This window comes from Drosophila mauritiana, chromosome 2L (assembly GCF_004382145.1).
Source record: "Drosophila mauritiana strain mau12 chromosome 2L, ASM438214v1, whole genome shotgun sequence".
Classification (NCBI taxonomy): domain Eukaryota; kingdom Metazoa; phylum Arthropoda; class Insecta; order Diptera; family Drosophilidae; genus Drosophila; species Drosophila mauritiana.
The window spans coordinates 5,744,385-5,767,040 of NC_046667.1; the positions used below are offsets into that span (position 1 = coordinate 5,744,385).

At 44.4% G+C, this 22,656-nt stretch overlaps 1 protein-coding gene across 1 annotated transcript; it reads right to left on the reverse strand.

The window, feature by feature from the left end:
* Nucleotides 1-2,938: 2,938 nt before the first annotated feature.
* Nucleotides 2,939-22,413, reverse strand: LOC117148353. The gene is made up of 4 exons (XM_033315709.1): nucleotides 21,918-22,413; nucleotides 4,596-4,778; nucleotides 4,423-4,532; nucleotides 2,939-4,350 (listed from the first exon to the last, which is right to left on the reverse strand). The coding sequence occupies exons 2-4, from the start codon at nucleotides 4,776-4,778 to the stop codon at nucleotides 3,351-3,353; spliced, it is 1,293 nt and encodes a 430-aa protein (XP_033171600.1). The 5' UTR covers nucleotides 21,918-22,413; the 3' UTR covers nucleotides 2,939-3,350.
* Nucleotides 22,414-22,656: the final 243 nt, after the last annotated feature.

Sequence of the window (22,656 nt, forward strand, 5' to 3'; positions counted from 1 at the left end):
TGTTTATTTCAAATTTCAAATACCCATTTCGAAATAACGTCATGCAGCTTGGACGCCACCGAGTGCGTCCGCAATTTATATACCATATCTTTATAGACCTGACTTGCGATATCTGATGACAGGGGTTTTATGGTCAGCCGGAGAACACGCTTCGTTGCGGCTGCCAAAAAAGGGAAAAATATGACACTCAGCGGAGGAGGAGGAGCAGGAGGAGGAGGAGGCGGCTGCATTAAAAGTGGTCGAATTTTTTGCTTAGCACAGCAATTTGTATCCCCACTTGGGGGTTGGAGGTTGTCAGACGACTCGTAAGTCAAATGGGAAAACGCTGCAGTAAATTCTCGAGAGAAAACTCAATTAACTGGATGGTCTGACGTTGGCGCAAATTAAAAACCAAAAATCTTTGTAAAAATCTCTTGAAACTCGTTGTTTGTTTGCTCCGCCACTTCTTTCCGCCTTTCACTTTTCCACAATGCTTTGTAATGCAAAGAGCGTTCCAAAAACTGTGTCAAACTATTTCTGGAAAAGGACCTCCGAGGAGTGAGGACTTCGCCTTTGATTGCCTGCCTTTTTTATTCATAAACTTTGTCCTTTGTAAATGGCGTTCGATCCGATGTCGTGTTAAAATGGTAAAATGCTGTTTTGTGCAGGTAAGGAGAATGGTATTCGTAATAAATTTGTTCTGCATCTGCAAAGGTAAAAATAATCATTTTTAAATCGTAAGAAACTAAACCGAGTGTCAGTATTTTAGGCAAATTCAAAGGGCTCATAATTCCAGCTAGATAGTCGGAAAATCACATCTAACCAGCCGATAAACCATGGCAAACTGTTTGCCAAGCTCGGAGCGTAATTGATCGGAATCCAAATCCCTGTAGCTGATGTGAAGTAATTTATGCAATGGCTTTTTAATTAAAAAGCCGGGCAGCTTAACTCATTGACACTAAACTTGCTATTTGAATAGAGCAACATGGATGAGAGGGGGCGGGCAGGCGTTCATAATTTCCCAGAAGCAGTGGAAATTAATTTGCTGTGTTTGAGCCGTTGACACAAGCTCGAAGCGTAGAATGGATTACGAATCGGCGAAGTGAAAAGTTGCGCCCGTCGCCGAAGTCAATTGCAACAAAGCCCCGGGCGACGTGGACGCCAAGGAGGAGGATTCGAGTAGAACATGTGCTTGGGCGGCGGTAACCATGGGCTGGGGCTGGGTGGATGCCCACTAATCCGATTAGTTGTGCAAAAATAACAGTTTGACCGGGGGACGGCGAATAGCGTGTACAAATTAACCTAACGGCTTATGGCAATTAGTCGAACGAGTTACAGGATGCAACTTTGATTCGGCTTTGTGCGAGTTTCCGTTGCGTGGGTGATTAGACAAGCGGCCCTGGCCAGGGAACTAAGCTATTTTTATTCGGCTCGCTTTTAGCCCGGCTTTCAATCTTGCACAAACACAAACTTTGCGCATATCCCAGCCATTTGGGAAAGTTTTGCACTCGGCCACGAGCCCAGTCCCTTCGAGAAGTTAGGTGCCAAGTGGCAAGTTTCCCCCAACAAGTGGCATTGGATTTGTCAGAACAACTTGGGTACAAACAACTGTATGTGTGTGTGTGTGTGTGCTCTCGAAATTAATTTGAATGAAATATATTGAGTGTAATGCAAAAGACAAATACAAGTTGCACGAACTTTTCATTCTTGGCCAAGAGTGATTGCATCTCGGCCTGCAGGCCCGACCGAATTCGAAATAAACTTGCCATACCTGATGGATCTGCCTGCTGTTCGCTTCTGATTCCCTGGTGAGGCATTTTTTCTTTCGCAATTCTTTTCAAATTTTTCTTTTTTTTCCCCCATTCCGGCAGGATGGTGGCAGGGGGGTAGGTCAACTCGATGAACTGCCCATACGGCATGCAGGACAGGCTCTCAGCAAAACAACCGAGAATCAGAGGTTGCCACTGCCACTGCTGTACATGTGCATCTATAGATGTCCCCATCGTACGGTAACGGCCCAGTTGAAAATCGAAATACTCGACCCCCAGAATGACAGACAGTTATCTCGAATGCAGCAGCCACTGAAGTTTTGCTGAAATTTAAGTGCAGCCAGTGCATCCTGGCGAGATTTCAGTATGAAAATTTGAAATTCGACTTATAAAGTGCTTAAGCTATTACGCCGGCCAGCGGAGCAGAGCAGCCTGTTTAGCATTTCCGCTTCCGTTTGCACAGCCGTTTCCGACTGGACTCGGTTTGCATTTTTCATGAGTTGTTTCGCAATTCAATTTAGATACAAGTCTCAGATTTAAAGTTCTGCTAAATGAGCAGGCGAAAACAAAACAAAACTCTCGGCTCGGCTTTTCAATTTGAGCAGCAAAACCCTTTTCTGCCGTTCTAAAGGGATTTTTCCAACTTAGGGCAAGCTATTATTTTAGGATGCTGCAAACTGGATTTGATTGGGAAATTTGTTGATTTTTAATCTGACCCGAGAGCGACCCATTGTTAATAAATTAGTAAAAGGGCCGGGCGACTCGGTTCGATAAATGGCAGTTCAGGCAGACGGCCCTCGAAAAGTCATTCCTTATGACAAAATCGAAAAAAACCCTTCGATCATTATGTAAAGTAAGCTCATTTAAAAGAGAAAAGCTTGTGGCTCTGAAAATTACGCATACGCCGCATAAATCATTCGCCGTAAGCCGACAGCGGAACGCAGACGGAGGGCGAAAATCCATACCAGGACCAGGACCAGGACCCGAACCCGGACCGGTCCGGTCCATTCGCCGAAATACAAATTGCGTGGTTGGCTGCATTAATTGCGGCCTATTTATATGGACGTTTGCCGTGGCGTTCACGTGTTTAACTTGATTTAAGTACAATTAAAAGGGACCGGAGACATAATCCAGGTGAGTGGCGATTCGCACACTACAAGGCTTCCCATTGAATTGAACGAGATGTGTGGTCAGGTTGTACATAATTAGTTCTTATTATTACAATATCTTTTGGTTTTTACACGAATGTTAGCCACAAGCTATCCAGATTCATACTCTTATCGAAGCTTTAGTTGCGGGACTAAAGCGTTAAGCTATAGACTCCTTTCATTTGGGATTGTTAGCAGATGGTTTCTTTGCATTACACTAGGGACAAAGTGTCTTTTGTAGCGTAAGGAAAAACTAAACTAATCGTAACTAATCTTAGGATAGATTACTCGCAGGCATATTTCCTATTTACATTTCCCACTCTAACGGCTTAAACTACAAATGCATCTTTGGTCCAAACGGTACTCGATTTCTTCTCTCATTTTTGGGGCTCATCGGACGATCCTTGTGGCATACTCGTCCTTTGTACAGTTTCCACTCCTACTGACCCAATCGCTACAGGTAGACAAAGTGTCCCAGTCCCTTGGCCGGGTTGTTGTTGACGGCCTCCGCCGTGAGCTTGGTGCTGGTATTGCCGTTCATATCTTGGGTTTCCGTCTCCGCCACAGGCAACAGTCTGCCGTAGACTCCTCCGGACGCAAAGCGAGCGTTCATGTGGATGTCAAGCAGCTTCTTGTCCTTCCCCAGCGAGGAGAAGGAGTGCGAGGCGGTGCGAATCTCGCGAATGTTGTACACGGGGCTGTAGACTCGGGCGGGTGACACGGACACCGCCACTTGGGGCACAACTGGAGCTGGAGCGACGGGTGTGGTGTGGACGTAAAAGTCCCGGCGTAGGGCACATTCCGTGGAATTGTCCGAGGAGCCGGAGCTGCTGGCACACTCGTCCTCATCCTCTGCATCTTCGCTGCTGCTGCAGCTTCGCAGATCCTCGGAGAGCGACATATCCGACTCCAAGGACAGCTCCAGCAGACTGGTGGCATCCTCTGCCGCCTCCGCGGCCTTTCCAATTGCCTCGTTTAGGTTGGCCAGAAGCTGGCGCCGGCGTGCGTAGTTGGGCGTTCGGCGCACCAGGAAGTGACAGCCCTCGCCCCGCTTCATCCGCTCCATTTGGGTGCGCAGTGGCAGGTCGTCCGGGTGCAGTTTTCGCTGGCACTCCTGGCCGGGACACACTTCGTACAGCGAGAAGTTCTCGACCGGCTCAGGTGAACTGTAGCAGCTGAGGAGCAGGTGCAGCAGCTCGTCACAGGTGGTCTCCTCACTGATGACCAGCGACTTGTACTGGGAGCTGGGCTGCAACGCGGAGGTGTGGACGCGGATCAGGCCACCTGGCTTCAGCTGCAGGCAGAAGCGGGACTCGCCCTTCGGATGACAGGCCTGCATGATGGCCGGACGGGTGTCGTCGTCTAGCACCAAGATGGTCTTCACTCCAGCCCGACGCACAGCTACCTCCATGGAAAGGTAGAACAGGCGTGGATCGCGATGTCGCATCTTGAGACTGCAATCAAATTTAAATTTAAATCGAATTAAATTGCTGTCCAGCAACGGCGAACCACAACAATTCGCTTACCGTCTTAGCAGCTGGCCAATAACCTCCTTGCTGGTGGTGTCCCACTGGATTCCAAGGGTCTTGTACTCGATGTCGATCTTCAGGCAGTTTGTGTACACCTTGATTGTGGTCTGTGGGCGGGAAATGTCGCATGAGTGATGGGTTCACCAAAAGCTTTTCCTTGTCGAACTCACCTGTGGCAGCTGCTCGTTGAGGCTGGAGTAACTGGAAGCCCGCGAGGGTGTTCTCTGCAGCTCCGCCGGAGGCTCCGGACTGCCGCACATGGAGCTGGCGCACGAGGAGGCGTGGCTGGAGGAGCGAAGGGACACCGAATCGGATCGATTCCGCAGCGGCGAGATTTGCACGTGCTTCAGCATCTGCAAGTGGAGGATGGGAAAGGAGAATGCGGGTTAGTTATATGGTTTGCGGATACCCCGAACTTTTGTCTTATTCATTATGAATGCTTCCTGGAAAACTCGGCGAGCACTTGCTACTCTAAATGAAGTGGCCGCATCCGGTTTGTTTTCAACGGGGAGTACACAGGGAAAAATTAAAGCAGCTTGCCCAGAAATAGATATAATATTTAAATCTTTATAAGAAGTTTTGAAGTATAGAGATATTATAAAAAGATATAAAAATACTTCCTTTTTAAGCAAACAATGTTTACACGAAATTATTAAATATACTCGTAAAATACCTCGATAAATCCCCTATAAAATTTTAGTATGCACCATGAATATGATTTACTCGTCGTGCAGGCAAATATGGGGGCTCTGTAGGGCAACTTTGTTCAATCCCCCCGATGAATGCAGCCACTTTCAGGCAGCCGCCAACGCTCATTGAGGCATGTAAATGAGGGGAAAGACATTGAGGAGAGAGTGTCCTCAGCCGAAGCAGCTCTCGAAGGGATTGGAGAGGGCTGTGGGGAGTGGTGCAACTGGGGGATGATGAAGTGAAATTAATAAAGGGTTCCTCGCAGTCTCGCAGCCTCACATCGCTGCACTCTCCATGGCGGTGACAATGAGGCATGAATGAACGAAATGGGCCGTGCATCGGGGAAAATTGCCGCCTGACATTTGATTGAAAGCCCTGAAACCTAGAGGCCCCGATCCGCGACCCTACTAAATACCGTTGTTTCACCCTCCGTTCAGAGATCCCCAGCCAGCGAGGCATTGAGATTCATTCGAGGCGTGCCGCATTGTGAGGCGATTGCAAGCGGAAGTTGCTGGGATAGCCCTGGCTCAACATCCGGTTATGCAATCGAGCTCTCTCTTAATTTCCATATACTTTCCTATATACACACGTAGTTATATACATTTCACTATTTTGGGCGGGCGTCTCGTTCTCGTTGCGTGCCAGGCAATTTGCAAGTATGCATTAATATGGAACCGAGCCATATTTAATTGAAATGTGAAAAGTTTGGGAGGCTGGCAGCCATGATTGCTGGCCTCCCATCTCATCCACCATTAATTAGAACCGGACCCGCCAGTCGCAGTCGCTGGAGCAAGTGAACCGCAGCGGACCGCTGGAGCAGTGCAAACTGCGAGTTGCGACTGGCGGGGATTTGGGGGCAGTGGGAACGCTCAAGTGGTGGCGTCTGCTGTTCCCGCAATTAGCGGCTAATGTTGCAGAATTTCACGCCAAGTTGCCGCTTGGGTCACGGCGAAATTGAACTCTCCAGCCCGCCTACTTCATCTTAATCGCGAGTGCTGGGAAAATCTCATAAAAACTACATAAAGTTGAAAGTCGCATCTAAGCGTCAGACGGCAATAGAAGTACACATCAAATTTATAGAAGCCAATTGTTGTTAAAAACTTATTTTCGTTATCATTCAAGGCAGACAGTTTCTTAACTGCAGAGATACAAACATTATCCAAACCCCAGGAGATTATAAGATTGCATAAAAAAAGCGAATTTGAGGGTCAATGAAAAGCACTTTGCTGTCTCCAATTGCAAAATCAACCAATTACGACCCTCAAAAAAAAATCAGATAATAATAAAAACAAATCCAATAAAGTTGCAAAGTTGAAGACGAGTAAAAGTGACAGAAGGAAATCAAGAATATATATTTTATGTGAAATTGAATTAGAAATTCGCATAACAATTTCAGGACCCTCTGGACACGGCACATAAGTTGAAAGAAAAGGAACAAGGATCAAGGTGGTGGAAGATGTCGATTCCTGGTGGACAGGCACAAAATGTTAATGGCATCGGGATTCAGGTGGCAAAGGGGGCGGGTTGAATCTTGTTAAGTGGATATTAGTTAAAGATTTATAGCTATCACTGCGGAACAACTAGCACTGACCTCGCTCATTGGGTTTTAACTGAGACACTGTGTCCCCGAACTTTTCCAATTATGCCATCGATAGCAGCGCCTGAAGGTGCCACGCCCACTTGAGTCGGCCCTTAAAGTGCTGGAAAAGTCGCATAAATTCCACAAGGAGAACACAGTATCGCAGGACACACCGAGCGAGACGGAGCTGTAAGTAACTGCCAGACAGACGTTACAGAACAGAACATACAACTGCTGGCAAGAAACAAAAGAGGCAATAAAAAGCAGCTGCAGACGGGAGTGAGTCGGATGCTGAAAGATGCTCCAACTTGCGAGGAATGGAATGTTTTAATTTCAACTTCTTGGCGAGCAAATCGTAAACGCTTCCTTCCAAGGAGATGACAGCATCGCTCACGGCTGAAAAGTTCCTGCTACTTTTGGCACAGACAAATATTTTCGCATTCATACAGATTGATATTAAAGGCAAGTGCTGCTCTCTCGACCTGCCTTAAATGATATTGCATTCATATATGGATCGTGTTGTTCTGCTTAAAGCAGAAAGCAATCGGTGAAAGTGGATACTCACGTATCCATATCTAACCGGCACTTCTAGCAGGGCTTTTCCGCGTCAAGAGTCATAAAGCCTGCTACCCTGACATTCAACATGGAATCAATGTCCTTGAACTTGTTGCTGAGAAGCACAAACTTTGTAGTTATATATTTGAAAGTTTATCGGCGCAGGGGCCGTGTCCTTTGTCATTTTCACACATTCGAGAGGCAAACGACCAAAAGGATTATTGATTGAATTACAACAGCAGCGCTGGGAACAAGCAAATACTCGTACTTTCATGGCCAGCAGACTAGAAAAAGGGACCAAAAATAAGTTGGCAAGGGTCTGAAGGAATGGCCAAGGACCAAGGATACTTTTCGCTGCCGAAGAACAAGGAAAGATACTTTAAGTGCGAAAAAGGCACAGGGATTCTCTGAATAACTCGGCTGACGTGTCTGATAAGATTTGACTGCCATGTTACGTTTTCTTTATTAATCAAAGACGGGAGCCGAGAGGTCGGATGAATAGATGAATGGATGAATGGATGGATGCGAGACAAACGACGACAGGCTCGTAGCATTTGCCAAATGTGGCCATTCCCCTCCATTGTCGGGCTGGCTGGCAAGGACACAGGATCGCCAGGATAGTGAAAAATGGCACTCTTTAACGGGGCCAAAGGAAAAACAGGATACATAATTTGTATGTAGCAGAGCTCTGGCAAAAAGGTGGCTGAAATCAAAACAAACTGTGCGCGCCTACTTGCATATTTGATGCATCTGCCACATGGCAGGAAATTCAGATGGTATGGGTGGATGCTTTCGTTAATAAATCGCATTTGATTCTTTTTTTGCCAAATGTAATTAATGAAATTGACTTGCAAAAGTCAATTAAGTTGACCGTTTTAATGGCAAATTGTTTATTGGTAGAGGCCCTTTCGGATGTACCCACTCTATGGGCCATAGTGTTCTATACTCACTTTGCCTCGATGGCCAGCGAAGCATTTCCACAGATTTTCTTTTTTCCATTTACTTAGCGGATTCTTAGTTGAGTGATTTTCGGTGTTTCGCTTTACGGTTAATTTATGCGCAGCCAGCTTGGATTTTTTATTACAAACTTCGGTTATATTTTTGTAGCATTGTGGGATAATAGCTTTATGGCTAACCGCTAAGTAGCAAAATTAAATGATAGAATTGTAAGTTCTGATTTAACTCAAATGGTAAACGACTAAAAAAAACATGAAATATGTTCACTCAGGCCAATTAACAAAAACAGAGCTGGGATAAAAAAATGGCGAAAACTATTTTCGCAGTGCCGCCATAAAATAAAAGCCGCAAAAAGCGGCTGAACAAATTAGTTTGCAAACTCTCGCTGTGTCTCACTAACATTTATAATGCAATGCTTAAGCGGGGTATTTATTTATCTTCGGTGGCATAAAGCCGCTCCTTAACCATTTTTTATTGCCTTTCGCTCTGCTTTGTAAGCCGCTTAGCCGACCATTTTTTCATGCCATTAAAAATGTAAAGAATGTACAAATATGCAAAAAAGTGTTGCATAGTACAGGGCGCCGTGGCGGGGCAGCGCAAAAAGTCAAACAACAATATCAAAATTAAATTTCACTTTTAATCAACTTTTGCCCGCCACGACCGCATTTCAGGGCAGAAGGGTTAATTTCCGGGCCGATTCCTTTAAGCCGTTAATTGGCGAACGGGCAGATTTGGCTTTGTTTTACTCATGCTGTAGCGCCTTTTGTTTCCTTTTTCAACACAAAAGCGTTAAAAACGCATTACACCAAGCGGGGCGTTCCTCATTAAAATGTTAGCCGGCTAACGAAGAACTGGCTCGGACTTCAAGAGAAGCTAAATGGGGAATGCAGGATGCTGGATGCAGGATGTGGAATGTGGGATGCAGGTGCTGCATCAAGGATGCTGCTCAAAATAGAGTCAAAAGGGCAAAAAGGGCGCCAGTCGAGCATGAAGCGAAATTAAGAGTAGCTCTAACAACAAAGACCAGTTGTGGCTGCAAGTTATCACGATGCGGGGAATTAAACATCCTTCATTTTTCATACAGTACCACACTAGGCGAAAATATTTGCATCCTGGAATAACTTATTTAAATATATATTTTTTAAACAATTTTTTGCTTATATCTTGCACTCTATTTCCATATGAAATCAAAGGCGACTATTCTAGTTTCCGATTCCGAACTAATATGCACTTGGGTTTCCTATGTTTTTCCTCGTTGGCTTCGACCAATTTGTATCATCACTTCGCGTCTTTTCCCAGCATCAACATGCTCGGCCTGGGGCGCCATTTCAGCATATTTAAGCGACGCCCTTTGGAGAACACAGGCTCCTAACTACCCAACTACCCGCCCAGTTATTATGCAAAACAAGAGCTGGTAGATTAACATGCCAGCAGGCCCCTCCATGAGCGTACGGGGAAATTATGTTTTGGAAATTATGTAAGCATAAAGTGAGAGGTAAGCTGCAGTGCCCGGCGGGCAGAGCATTTGTTCAAGGACCCGGGGATGCGTAGATGATGTCCCCATGTCAAAGCTCCCACAGACAATCACACACACACGCACACACACTGGCACACAAGCGGACAGGAAGCGGAAACGGCGACATCACAGCGACAGCTGAAATAATTTCCAATTATTTAGAGCATACTTTTGGGCATCCCATTTTCCATTAGACCCTCTGCATGTTGCATCCGGCGAAAGTGTTAAAAATTTGTGGTCAACTAACAGCAGAGTGACACCAGTAGATGCCGCATTTGCAGCGTTTTTGTCACCTCATCATTTGCATACATTGCGGCATTTGGTTCGCAATTCGGGCTCAAATCGATAATTATATGGGTCATTCCCTTGCCAGAAATCGTATCAGAGCCAGGAATGTTGTTCTTTTTCCAGTTCGGTTAATGCTTGACCAAAATCATGATGGGCTAGATTAAAAGCCCCGCTCTAGATCGTGCAACTCCATTTAAGCCTCTGAATTACTACATTGTTCGCCGTTCTTCGTATGCGCCATTGTTTGCTGTGCAAACTTCGTTAGTCATGCTTTTGTAAATCATTTTCAAGTGAAACCGAAAAGGCAACTTATACAATGCCCAAATTACAAATTTAGCACAGCAGTTCTCCCTTATGCTTAAGGCAAGGATGCGAGATGCCAGGATACACACACATGCGTAGCCCTGGATCCTTTCCTACTTCCTTCCTTCCGTTCATAAATTGCACATTTTAAAAGTGTCGTAAATTTTGCGTAGGTGAGAGAATCAACTATGAAATTGAATCGAATGCAGTCGAGCATTGGCACAACCTCCAGAAGCACGTGGAGTTTGCCATCACATCCACAGCCACACACAGGCACAGAGCACACATATATGCACAGACACACACACACGCACACATGGCGTCCAATTCGCCATTGCATACTTTAGAGCGAAAAGTTTTGGAGCCCCCATAAATTCAGCTCGCAGCATATGCGATGTATGTATGCAGGTGGGCGTAGAAGAGAAGATTTAGGGCCACGCTGATAATTGCATATGATTTTCTGTAAAATAAGATATGCAGTTTATAAATTTCAAAGCAATTAATAACATTGCAAGCACATACTTAAAATTTAAATTCCTAATCAAAGTGTATAAAAGTATGTTTATCTTTTGAAATGAATGAATTTGACTGCAGGCATTGAAACCTATTAGTATATGCCTCTAAGCATCTCTTTAGGGTATTTAAGAATCTGAATGATTCGATTAATTAACTAAACCCATTTAAGTGTATCTTCTAATCTACTCAGATAGTGTTAACTCTAACAGCCAATCACTTAAACACAGCCAGTTTTTCGAGACGCAGTGCATCCTAGACGCAGCAAACAGGAAGTGCATGTGGAATTTGAATTGAAAGGCCACTTCCCAATCATTTAGAGACAAGAGGACAGGGGACAGAACAGGAGCGGATAGAAGGCGCGGCTCGAAGCGTTTTCCAGCCACTTCCGCTGGATGCTCGCATCCAACCTGTTGAGTGGAAACGTGTTGCAAGCGAAGGAATTTGCCTGCTGCATAAATTCTTTTAGATATGATTTATAGCTGCCGCTGCGACGCCGATGGTTTTTGCGTCGCTCATGCTGGAAACTGGTTCGAAATGCATTTGACATCCGGTAGCCGGCTTGGAAAAACAGCAAATTCCATCGTTATGCTAAATAATGCTGGATATATACATAAACTGTGGTCTTGTGGTCTATATTTACTCGAGTGTGGACCGAACTGGGTGGAGGAAATGCTGATTTGATTGTACATTTGGCACAGCAATCAGAGGCGGGATAATTGGACTCCTCGGAGTCGGCACTTCTGCTGGAGACATCCCATATATAGTACTGGCTCGTCCTTTGCCTTTCTGCTGAATGCGAAAATTCCTCAAATTGACGTATCCTTCTGCACGTACCAACAATTGTCACAGGGTTTTGGGTGGGGGTGTGACTGTGGATGAGCATGTGGCTGCATCATTCCGGCCACAACACCCACAAAGTCCTACATTCCATCCGCCACTTTTTCGCCACTAAGCGAAAAATTTAAGCAAAGTGATACATATTACTTCTGGGTGAGTTGTATATTAGATGAGGTCGAAGATGGCTCCTTCAACAACATGCGATCCAGCTGAGAGCTCCTGGATTTGTCAACATTAAAAGAGTAGTCAGAAGGACAAGTATTAATGTCATGTTGTTCCTGTGCTGAATGAGTACCATGTGCGCACAGCCAAGTAAGTTAGGTTTTTTCTTTTTAGTTTTTTAGCCAAACACCGACACACGCTGCCGTGAAAACAAACTAAGGTTCTGGTTGGACCGGGAAAACTCACTCACGGACACTCATTTCCTTTCCGTCCTACTCAATGTTTTTGGTAGGTTCGGTGCGTGTGGAAAACAGGAAGTGTAAACATTAATTGTGCCACGTGAAGTACGGAAATTCAATTAGGCGCCAATGGGGGGAATATACATATTTAACTGTTAGTTCTCCCATTAAGAAATGCTGAACCACCTGCAATTTGGGCTATTAGAAAACGGAATAAGAGAAAAGCTTTCCTAACTTCAAGACCCAATTGAATTCAAGTCGAATGTGCCACACAGCAGCATTTACCACACATTTCCCATTTGATTTTAGTGCAAGCAGCTCATCTTGTCAAATTATCTAATTAAAGTTTAAGGCATTCGGTTTTATGGCATGTCCGAAAGATATCTTTAAAAGACAAATACCTCGAATGCCCCTGCAGCTCACTGTCACTTTAGCCCGGCTCCCTTTTCGGGTTTTTTGTCCCTGGCCATTGGCATCGGGCACTATTTGCCGTCAAATTATTTGCTCAGGAATTCAAGACTATTAAAAGGAGGACAGCGCTTTCAACCGCTGTCGCATTACGCAAAACGAGTATACATAGCTGTGTTTTGAAAATACATTTGCAGAGGGCAGAGGTTTGCATATCATTTTTGGACCGACCCGCGAACAAAACCAACAAAGAACCCGGCGCACACAAGGGATAAAGCCTCGGCTGAAAGGCAAACAAGCCGCCAAAGGAGCCGGGCAAAACCCAAGTTAGGGCGAAATCTGGGGCAAGAAAAAAAAATGGGGAATAGGGAATAGGGGGCTGTGGAAGAGGGAATCGGACTCGTCTCCGCCATCTCAGCTATTAATTTTTATTTGTCTTGTCATTTCAGGCATTCCGCAAGTGGCCTGTTGCTAAGCCAGCTAAGCACAGCTCAAGTTACCTTATAAATAGTTTTCCCGCCTTATAAAAGAGCTGCCAGCTGCGCTTACCTGTAACGAAAAGGAAATTGGGGAAATACAGTCGGTTAGTGAATCCCTGGATAAGTTGGAAAAGTTTGTGCCATAAGTATAGGTCCGTGCAAAAACAAATGACAGGAACTTTCGCAAGCGCACAGTATTTGCTAAATAAATATCAAATTACAAACTAACACTGTGTTATATAAAATATGGGGAATGTAATGACTTGTAATTTAATGTTTAAAATAGAATTTGGACTAAGGTAAAATGAAACGTTTTCCGTTTAGAATTCCTCGAGATTGTTGAATTCCTGACAGTCCCTTTTGAAAGCCATGGGGTGGCAAGTTCTCGTGGCAAGTACTTAAGGTGCGCCTTAAAGCTTAAGATCTTTGCATTAATTTTACGAGTAAAGTGAAATGTCTAGCGCACTGAACCCTGAGCGAATGCAGTCAGCTTTTAATAGTTGTGCTCGAGAGCATTTAGTTCCCACACCATTAATCAATCGGACGCCTGTCCGCCATGCAAAGTGCAACCTGCAACTGTTTCCCTGGCCAGTTTCCCAGGGCCACGCGACAGCTGCCACTGGGTTTGCATTATGAAAAACCATATGGGAAAATCAGCAACAACAAAAAGAAAACAGCATGTAGCATAGGGAACGCCGCGGCGTTCTGAGCCACATCGGCAAAACAATCTCGCCACGCACATATGCTTTGGCCACGCCAACTCGCATCCATGAGATTCACTTGATACGGCGAATGGAAGCTGAGCCGGCAGCTGACTTGCAGTCCTTCGCTGCATCCAAATGCACATCCATATCCATAGATAGCGATGCGACGGCGCAGTGTGGGAATTTCGCTATGAGAAAATGAGACAGGTCCCAGCTGCCTTTGTTGAGCTGAGTTCTCCAGAGGTAGCAGGAATAGGAATAGCAGGTAGCTGTTGTGTGCATCTCCGTGTGTGCATGTGCGTGTGCATGTGCACAACATGTGGAAAATGCGGCAGAGGGAAATGTGGAAGTCTCGATGATGTTTTCCCCGTCACTCAAAAATCCGGTTCGGCGGCCACTTTGATTGTGGGGCCATTTGAATGAGTGCCACAGGCAAATGCGTTCTTTATCGCTCCAGATTTCGGTTTTGTTTTGGATCCGTATGCCGTTTCCGGTTCGGATGTGGCTCAGCTCCACCACCGGCTGCCTTGCGTTCCTTGGGATCCTTGTTCGGAGGTCAGATGCTGCTAACGAGATTCGTTTAGTCGGCATTGTGCGACCTTTGTCTCAGGCCAACGCCCACAATTGAAAAACAAACGAAGCCGAGCCGGAGGTGTGAAAAGAGGTGTGCTTATCTTTCTAGGTAAAGGGTCTTAGTTGTCAGAGCCTCAGGTTGATGCATCGCCCACGATAAGAGTGTGGGTCGATCGGGCCGACGGGGGCCCTATAAGGTCTGACTTCTTGAGCTGGTTATGTAAGGTTCCACGTTCTTATGTGTGGCATAAGGTTCTAGCTAGGCCCACGTCTGCTCTTTAAATTCATGTATCTTTTAAATACTTTTCAATAGCTATCTTGTTTTGTGTTCATTATACAAGTAATACACTATAGTTATTTATCATCATGAACACAGTGGGCGCAATCGTCATGTTTAGCAAGGTTCCCATCAAAATTTGTCCGTCATTAGTCAAGATTCATAATGGTTTGTTTGCATTGCATGATTTCGAGGGATTGTGACCAATCAGTTTCCCATTTTCCCTTTCATTTCATTTCATTCATTCCTTTCTTAGTTATCAATTAGTCGCTCTCACACTTGATTCACTTGGGGACAACTTCCTGTCGTGGCCAGAAAAAGTAGTCCACCAATGGTTTTTATACCCATTTTTCCACTGGCGAATCGGGTGAAATTTACGATCCGTTCAAAAACTGTTTGGTAAGCGATATATTGTCAACTGGACAATTTGTCGGCATGAGTGGTCGGATTCCTTTGTATTCGAGTCTGTAGCGCAGACATTCCATTTATTGTGGGCCACGCCATACAGGAAGCTGATTGTGTCTGGTGCCCAGAAAATGTGTTTTGTGTAACTTCTATTCATGGGGCCATAAATTACCAGAAGTCGGGAATTGCTCGAGGGCCGAACTAACCAAATAGTAAGTTTTCCAGTATTTTAATGAGCTCCGGTCATAAGCTGAGTTAGTGGCAGCCTTTTTGCCAGCTAAACTGGTTTTCTGTTTTCCGAATTCCCAAAAGGACCGAGCAACATTTTTGCCAGCCAAGTACTAATGAAATTACCCATGAAATGTGTTTGACGCAGGTCTTCAACTTGTGCTGAACAGAATCTGAGATTGGGCCAAATTAGGTCCAACTTAGCCAGTTAATGGATTCTGTCTCGAATTGTGCGACTACGCAAACTATATAAACATTTTTCCCATTTGCCGTGTTGTGGTATCTCTGTTGTCGATTATCATCGGCTTTTGTTCCCAGGTAAATGCCAATTTAATGCTACCCCAGCAACAAGGTGGAATTTGTTTCCTCGACATTGAAACCGTAACAAGCAAAACATAAAACCATTAAATTACTCTTATAAATTATGTTATTATAAACAACAGTCTAGGGAAATGTACGAAACGGTTACTTCTGTTACCACAAAAATATGGTATCGTATTCAAGTTGTATGATAACAAACTAATTTGATACCAAAAGCTGATTGTAGCAAAATGATCATAGAGCTCATCTTAATGCGGTGTCAATAGCACGATCAGGCACGCTACTAGCTCTAGAGCCTAGACCTATGACTAAGTAAACCTCTGACTAAGTTTGGCTGTTGGTGGGCCAAAGGGGAGGGCTGAAGGGAACATCTCGATCCATCGGCTATTTGTCACGCTTTGACTTAGCCGCTGCAGCACGAGCCGCGCTCGACGACAGATCTTAGTCAGATGGGCAGGTTGGAGCTTTTGCCGTCGGTCTTTGACTTGGCTCTTCGCTGCTGCTAGTCGCATCCAACGGCCAGGTTAGTACCCAAGGTGGAAGTGGCACTTGCAGCTGCTGGGACAAGTGACTGAAGGTGATTGGCCTCGGCAATTTTGTCGCTATTACGCCTGGAAAATGACTTGGCATCGCTCGTATGTGGCAGGGTAAAAAGTTGCCACGCCGGTATTTAGTGCAAGTATGTTGGCTTTCAGGCTGCGATGATGTATTAACCGTTAATGCGGCATGCCCCTGACATCTTCCTGGCCATGTCGGAAGCTATAGACGACTATATATAGTGGCACTTATGATATAAAACAGCGCGCCATTCCGGGGAAAACCACAATAAACAGCGTGGCGGGGAAATCTCGATTTGACATTCAATTAAACTCAATTGTTGTTCAATTAATTAATCAATTATGCATTTTTCCTACCGCCGCATTAATGTGATTTATTTTCGCCGTAGAACAGAATTATTCGGCACTTGAATGAACATTGCAAGGCAATAAAAACGAAAATAAATGGTTTTCTCTTGATAATGAGAGGTAATTCGAGGACAATTCGCTGTAGATGGCAAATAAGTTTTAATAAAAGGATCGATTATTTAAGGTCTAGATGAATTTACCATTTAAGCGGCCAAAAAAGAGCATCCGAAAGTCGGTGGCTGGCGGTTGGGCATATTGTTCAATTTAATTAAAATGTTCGAAATTATGCATGCTCCTACTGATCAACTGAATTAACCCCATATGCTGTTTTAAATAATTCACTGCGTTTTATCGTTTGCTCATTGAAAAGAAATAGCGATTCATAAATCTGTTAAAATCCTGTCATATTTTATGGACTTTCTCGCCCTTCAAACGCTCTGCAAACTGAAAACGCTTGCCGGCTCATAAATTTAAAATGTACCAAAAAAAAAAAAGAACGAGTGGGTAAACTCTAAAAAATATCATAAAGCTTTCAGCTCTCTGCGGAAATTATAAATTCAGAGCAAAAGCGCGTGGTTCTTTTTTTATTCCGCTCTGCCTGATTTACACAATTACAAAAAGCCAGCGGTATTTTATTTGAATTTTCCCTGGAAGCCTGCCAGGTATTGTACACCAGTTTTTGCGGTTGTCGATAAATAATTGCAACACGGACTTCTACCGACAAAATGTTTTCGTGCCGCTTATTTGGATAAAGAGCGCGCTTTTCCAAATTGCATTCCAATTTCCATTCTAGACAAAGCCGCTTTTCGCAGTGGAAAACGTTGTTTGTGATCCAAGGCAAGGTCGTTGCATTGTCTTCGGTGGGATTTCAAACACAACTGAGTTTTCCCCCACACAAATCGCGCATTTGTTTCGGATAAATCAGCTAAAAATAATACACAAATTACTGTCCCACACTTGAATGCCTTCCCCCGTCACAACAGGCCCAAACTAATCATTAAATAAATGCGTCTGGCCTTAAAAAACTTACATACCCCACAGATGCATCTGCAGCTCGCCCACTTTAAAAGATACAAAAGAAACCGAAATTCCGTGAAGAACCATGCCTCGCCCTAATGAAGTTATGAGCTGAAAAGACCAGAATATCGCTCAACCGGGGGCTGGAATACTTATTTTTGATGCCACTCTTTCTTGCATATTCCATAAATATGATGAAAGCTGGAGGAGGAGGAGGAGGAGGAGGAGGAGGAGGCTTCCACTTAAGCGCCGACAATTAATATTTTCCATATTTCTTCTCCGCTCCCCTCGTTTTGTTTATTGAAGTGTCGATTAAGTTGCTTTAATATTAAGCAGCCCTCTATATTAAGAACCCTCCTTCGAGATATATGGTTTATCTTACGGGGAAAGCGACTGCGAGATGCATCTGCAGCAGGCCTTGTTCCTATTTCAGAGTTCAGACGAGGCAAGATAAGCGCAAGTATATACATATGTACTCATATGATTCACTTGCAGTAGCTGAGGTTCAAGGCACCAAACCGTTTCGTATCTGCAAGTTGATATCTCAAAAGTGCCAGTGCGCCAGTAAAGCACAAATCAAAACGGCGCTGCTGCCAATCAATGAAAACTGTGAGCTGCCAAAAAGTTGGCCCGAAAGCAGAGAGCGGGCCAAGACAAAAGGGTCAGTGGTGTTACCCAATCCGATTCTCACACAAATTTGCAAACGCACAATTAAGTCGCCTGGGAGGGAATCCAGTGGAGCTTCCTGCAGCAGACCGAGCCTGTGGAGAGCATGATGTGCCAACAAAGACGTCAACTTGTCACCCGTCCAGTGGCCAAGTGTCCAGCTGGAGCGGCACAACGGCCTTTAGCTTGGTTAATTTATCATGGCCAGCGGAAGGGAATGAAGGAGATGTGCAAAGAGTGCAATTGTGTGGAGAATGTAGTTGCTTTTTTATATACGAGCGTTCTGGTTTTTGGGCCAACTGGATTTCTTCTGGGCCAAGTGTTTGTATTTAGCCGCTGCGCCGCTGACTGATGTGCGGATATTAATAACGCTCAAATAGAGCTCCAAAGTGGGCAAGCTTTTTGGTCTTTTTTTCCACTGGCCCAGCACAGAGTTTTTTGTTTTGTATAATCCTCACTTGATTTAATCCAGCGAGTTTCCGGCCTTTAGCTCTTTTTGCCCCCGTCGAATGGGTGCTACACGCATATTGATTACCAGGTAGTCGAATCCAGCTGGGAATCGAGGGGTTACGAGCGTTTTAAAGGCGAGTAAAAGCTGCATTTGCAGGGGCAGTTAATGAATCCCCACATCAGTGGTGGTGAGTCAATCAACTTTTGGTCCCAACATTCCGCATTCCCACAGTGCATTAAGCCCGAGGAGTCCGAGGCAGCAAATTCCTGTCCCAGGATAGCTGCTGGGAATCGGAGGCGCAGAACCATCCGGCCACTGCAAAGTCAACAGCAACAAAATCACTTGCGGTTGCACTTTGCGGTTTGCGTCCACTTCCACAGCCACAAATGCGGACCGAAGTGGTAAGTTTGCTTTTCTTTTTAGGCGTGAGAATCGGTTGTCCACTCAGGTGGGCGGATTACAGAGGCACGTGTTGGTGGAAAGTCAGTGGCGAGAACGATTTCCCACCCGATAGGATGGCCACTGTGAGATACATTTCGCAGTTAGATTTACGGCCGAACGAAAGTTTTACGAGGCTTTGCTCGTTTCAAAGCGAAAGGTTACCAGCTTTTGACCCTAATGGATCATCTGATCTGCTGGAAAAAGTGATAAAAGCGAGGGGAAGAAACTCACTTGGACGGAAGAAAGTTCCAGATGAACCTTTTCTGGGGGATTGCTCTTATATAATCTAATAAAGGGATATTAAGATGGAAATCTAGGAAAATGAGAAAGGTATTTGCCAAGACACGATGTTCCTATCACAAGAAGACTGATCATCATTACAACTCAATATCTAAGCTCTTTTCGCAGTAAACCATTTACAATGCAAATTTGCTTCTCATGACTAATACTACATAGTTTCGCTGAAAGCTAAATCAATACGGAATCACTTAACACACAAATTCCCCAATGCCTAATCGTTTCGAATTATACATTGTAGTGCTAGAGAAAACCAGATGCCATAAGGCGTTATAATTGTTTTACGGCACCGTATCTCACAGGTTGCCGTGCACAAACAAACAGTTAACAGGCTTTGTGTACCTTGGTTTTTTGTTAATTAATTGTTAACAAAACGAAGTGTCAACAAAAAAATATCAACTGAGAGCGGCCGAGAGAAAAACCACGAGTAAAAGCGCCAACTTCCAGTTTTTTGCTGACTTTGTGTGCCATCATTTATATTAAAGAAGTCGTATATTATTTTTTCATTTCGCTGCTGAACTTGTTTATTGAATTTACCATTTTGAAGCCGCTGCTGACTCAGTACGATTTTCGCTGTAATTTAGCCGAGTTAGCGAGAAACGTTAAACGAGGCTGCAGTGCATAATAATATATAACCGAAAAAAACCCCGATTCGGGCCAGCATTCAATTCAATTGAATTTTGAATATTTCGGAATGCTAAGCTTCAACATCAAATTGTGTTGCCAACGCCTGAATAAATTGTAAATCAATTTAAGACGACATTAAAACACTTTCAACAAAAGAGGATGCATGACTTCGGGTGTGAAATAAAATAAAATAGCTTAGGAAAATTGCAGTAGAATAAATTGTTTTATTTAATAGCCGGAATAATTTAGAGTAGAACTTGTACATATATGTAAGCAAAAATCCGGGTAGCGCACATTTATGTCGATTGGACAAATGCTTTTGTCTTTTTATTGCCAGTGCGGGTGTGTCTTTGGTTTGATGAAGAAACAATAGACTTGAATGTACATAACTGTATATGGAAGTCAAGCAACTTCCTCAAGCTATAAAGCCACGCATAAATTACCGAGGGCATTATACAAAATGGTTTGTTCAACCATTCACTGAAATTGAGCTCTCAAATATGATAGAAAATTACTAAAAAACTATAAAAGCGAATTGAGATGTTAGTGGCAAGATCTCCAGCGAAAGATAAAAGATCCCTGATGCAGACCACCCTCGACATCCTGCCATCGATTAATCAATAGAACTACTTCCTTTTAAAACGCCCCTCGCAAGTACGTGTGTGCAATGTAAAGACTAAATGAGGCGAATATCCTTTCATGCCTCACGTATCCAGACCAATGCAGGATACTTGTGTTAAGCACAGATTTTGGTGGTACTACCTGTTCCGAAATCGAGGCAGAAGGCGCTAAACTGAAGGAAACCGCACTTGACAGTAGCACACGAGCAGGTAGGGCCAAAAAGGTAATCCCTCTCTCACGTAGTCTCCTGAAATTCAGGATGGGATCGCAGCACGTTGAGCCCTCTGGGGCGCATTGTACTCGTGCATTTCCTGATTTTTAATTAGCCAAATAGAACCTAACAAAGACAACAAGTTGGGCCAAACGGTCTAAGGCTACGTGCTTGGTATGTGAAATCTTTAGCCCCTCAGTGTCCACAGGAAAACATTACTCCTCCAAACCGAATACTCCTGAGTCCGAGAGGACAGGAAATTAATTCGATATCAATACTCTTCTGCGGTTGCGTTGAAAATTGCGAGAAAGTGATGGTAACCACCACCTCAGGCTAGCAATTTTATAATCAAAACCAACCGCTTTTGGACATCGGGATTTTCCCCACTCGTAATCATGGTGGACAATGCTAACTTATTATTGCAACTCCTCATTAGATGAGTTTATGTGGAATTGACATTAATTAGCAACACTGTTTTCAAGGAGTTTGACAATAAACACAGCAAAGACAAATGAAATGATACACATGTGTATCCGATTGGGGGGCATTGTTAATCGAAAATCCCCAAATGAGCTTTGTTACCGAACTGAGTGATATCATTCATGTGAGCTTGAAACAACAGAGACGGATTTTCTCACAGAAATCTACGAGATATGCATCAAATCAAATGTTTGGTCGAGTCCCAAAGTTTGTGTCATTCATAATCGGCCAACAAAGCAAGTCGACTAATTAAGAGAGTCACTCGACCAAGAAATTTACATGAAATGTTTATGCATTTCCAAAATAGCTGGGAAGGCCGTTTGTCCGCCTGTGTGGCCCCCCAATGGAAGTTGGAAATATTTGCATAAAAATTCAAAAAAATGCTGAGCAAATTGTCGAGTTGCAGCTCCACGGATGTACACTTGTCGGAGGCCAAGAACCGGACAATGATGCTCAGGAATTCCGTATTTGCATTGTAATCCCCCTAGATGACCTCGGGAGTGGAGGAAGTGACTGGCCAACAGCTTGGTTACCGTTGCGGGTTCAATCAACTCCGGCCAGCGAAACTGTCTGGATCTAATCGCGCAATTCGATAATTGAGTGCTGGAGGAGAGTGGGCTGTGAAAATTCTGGACTTTCGCCAAGGCGAGAAGAAACCCAATCGACCGAACTAGATCTCGTCTGGCAATCAAACTTTCTAGATGAAGAGCGAAAACTGGACCAGCGATCGGGGGCTTACCTTCTAGCGTATGATTTGTGGTATCCAAATGTGATTTGTGTGTAATCCGAAGACCTTAAGGCCCGACTTTGATGGATGGCGGTATAAGAAGTCCGGAGTGCGAAGACAAGACAAGGTCGCGTTGTTTTTCTTCGGCTGCCTCTTTTGGGGCCCTTTGGCTGCTTGGCATTAAGTTATCAAGCACTCCACGCCACTTCGCATTTCTTCGCGTATCCAAAGGTGCGTATGCGTACGTGCTCCCTGCTGGGGGAAACAGGTGCACTCAGGAAGCAGCTGCACTGATTTTTATTTAGCGTTGCACTTTGAATCTCTATCCCGAATTTGTTCACTTCTTGTACATATGTATATTCCTTTGGCTTCCGTACCAATTTTATTTTAGATCTGGACGCACATTCACTTTCGTTCGAATATAGGCTCGCTACCGTTAGCCAGTTCACCCAGAATTGGGAATTATCGAGCGGAGCTAATGTAGATTCAGTACCGCACTCGGCAGTGTTTACAGACGCACTGAAGCCGCACGGCTAGCGTCTGCGAGGTCTAACCCGCTGAGAGTCGCATTCGGATACCTGTTTTGTATGTGTGTGTGAGCTCGCTCTCGCTCTCGCCTCTCTGCACTCAGAGAAAAACTATAGCTAGCTTGATCAGCGGATAACAAAGCAGATACTTGCAGTTAGGAGGTTATTTAATAATTTGATAAATAATATTTAATTATTTAAGCTGAATATAAAGTTCTCTATTT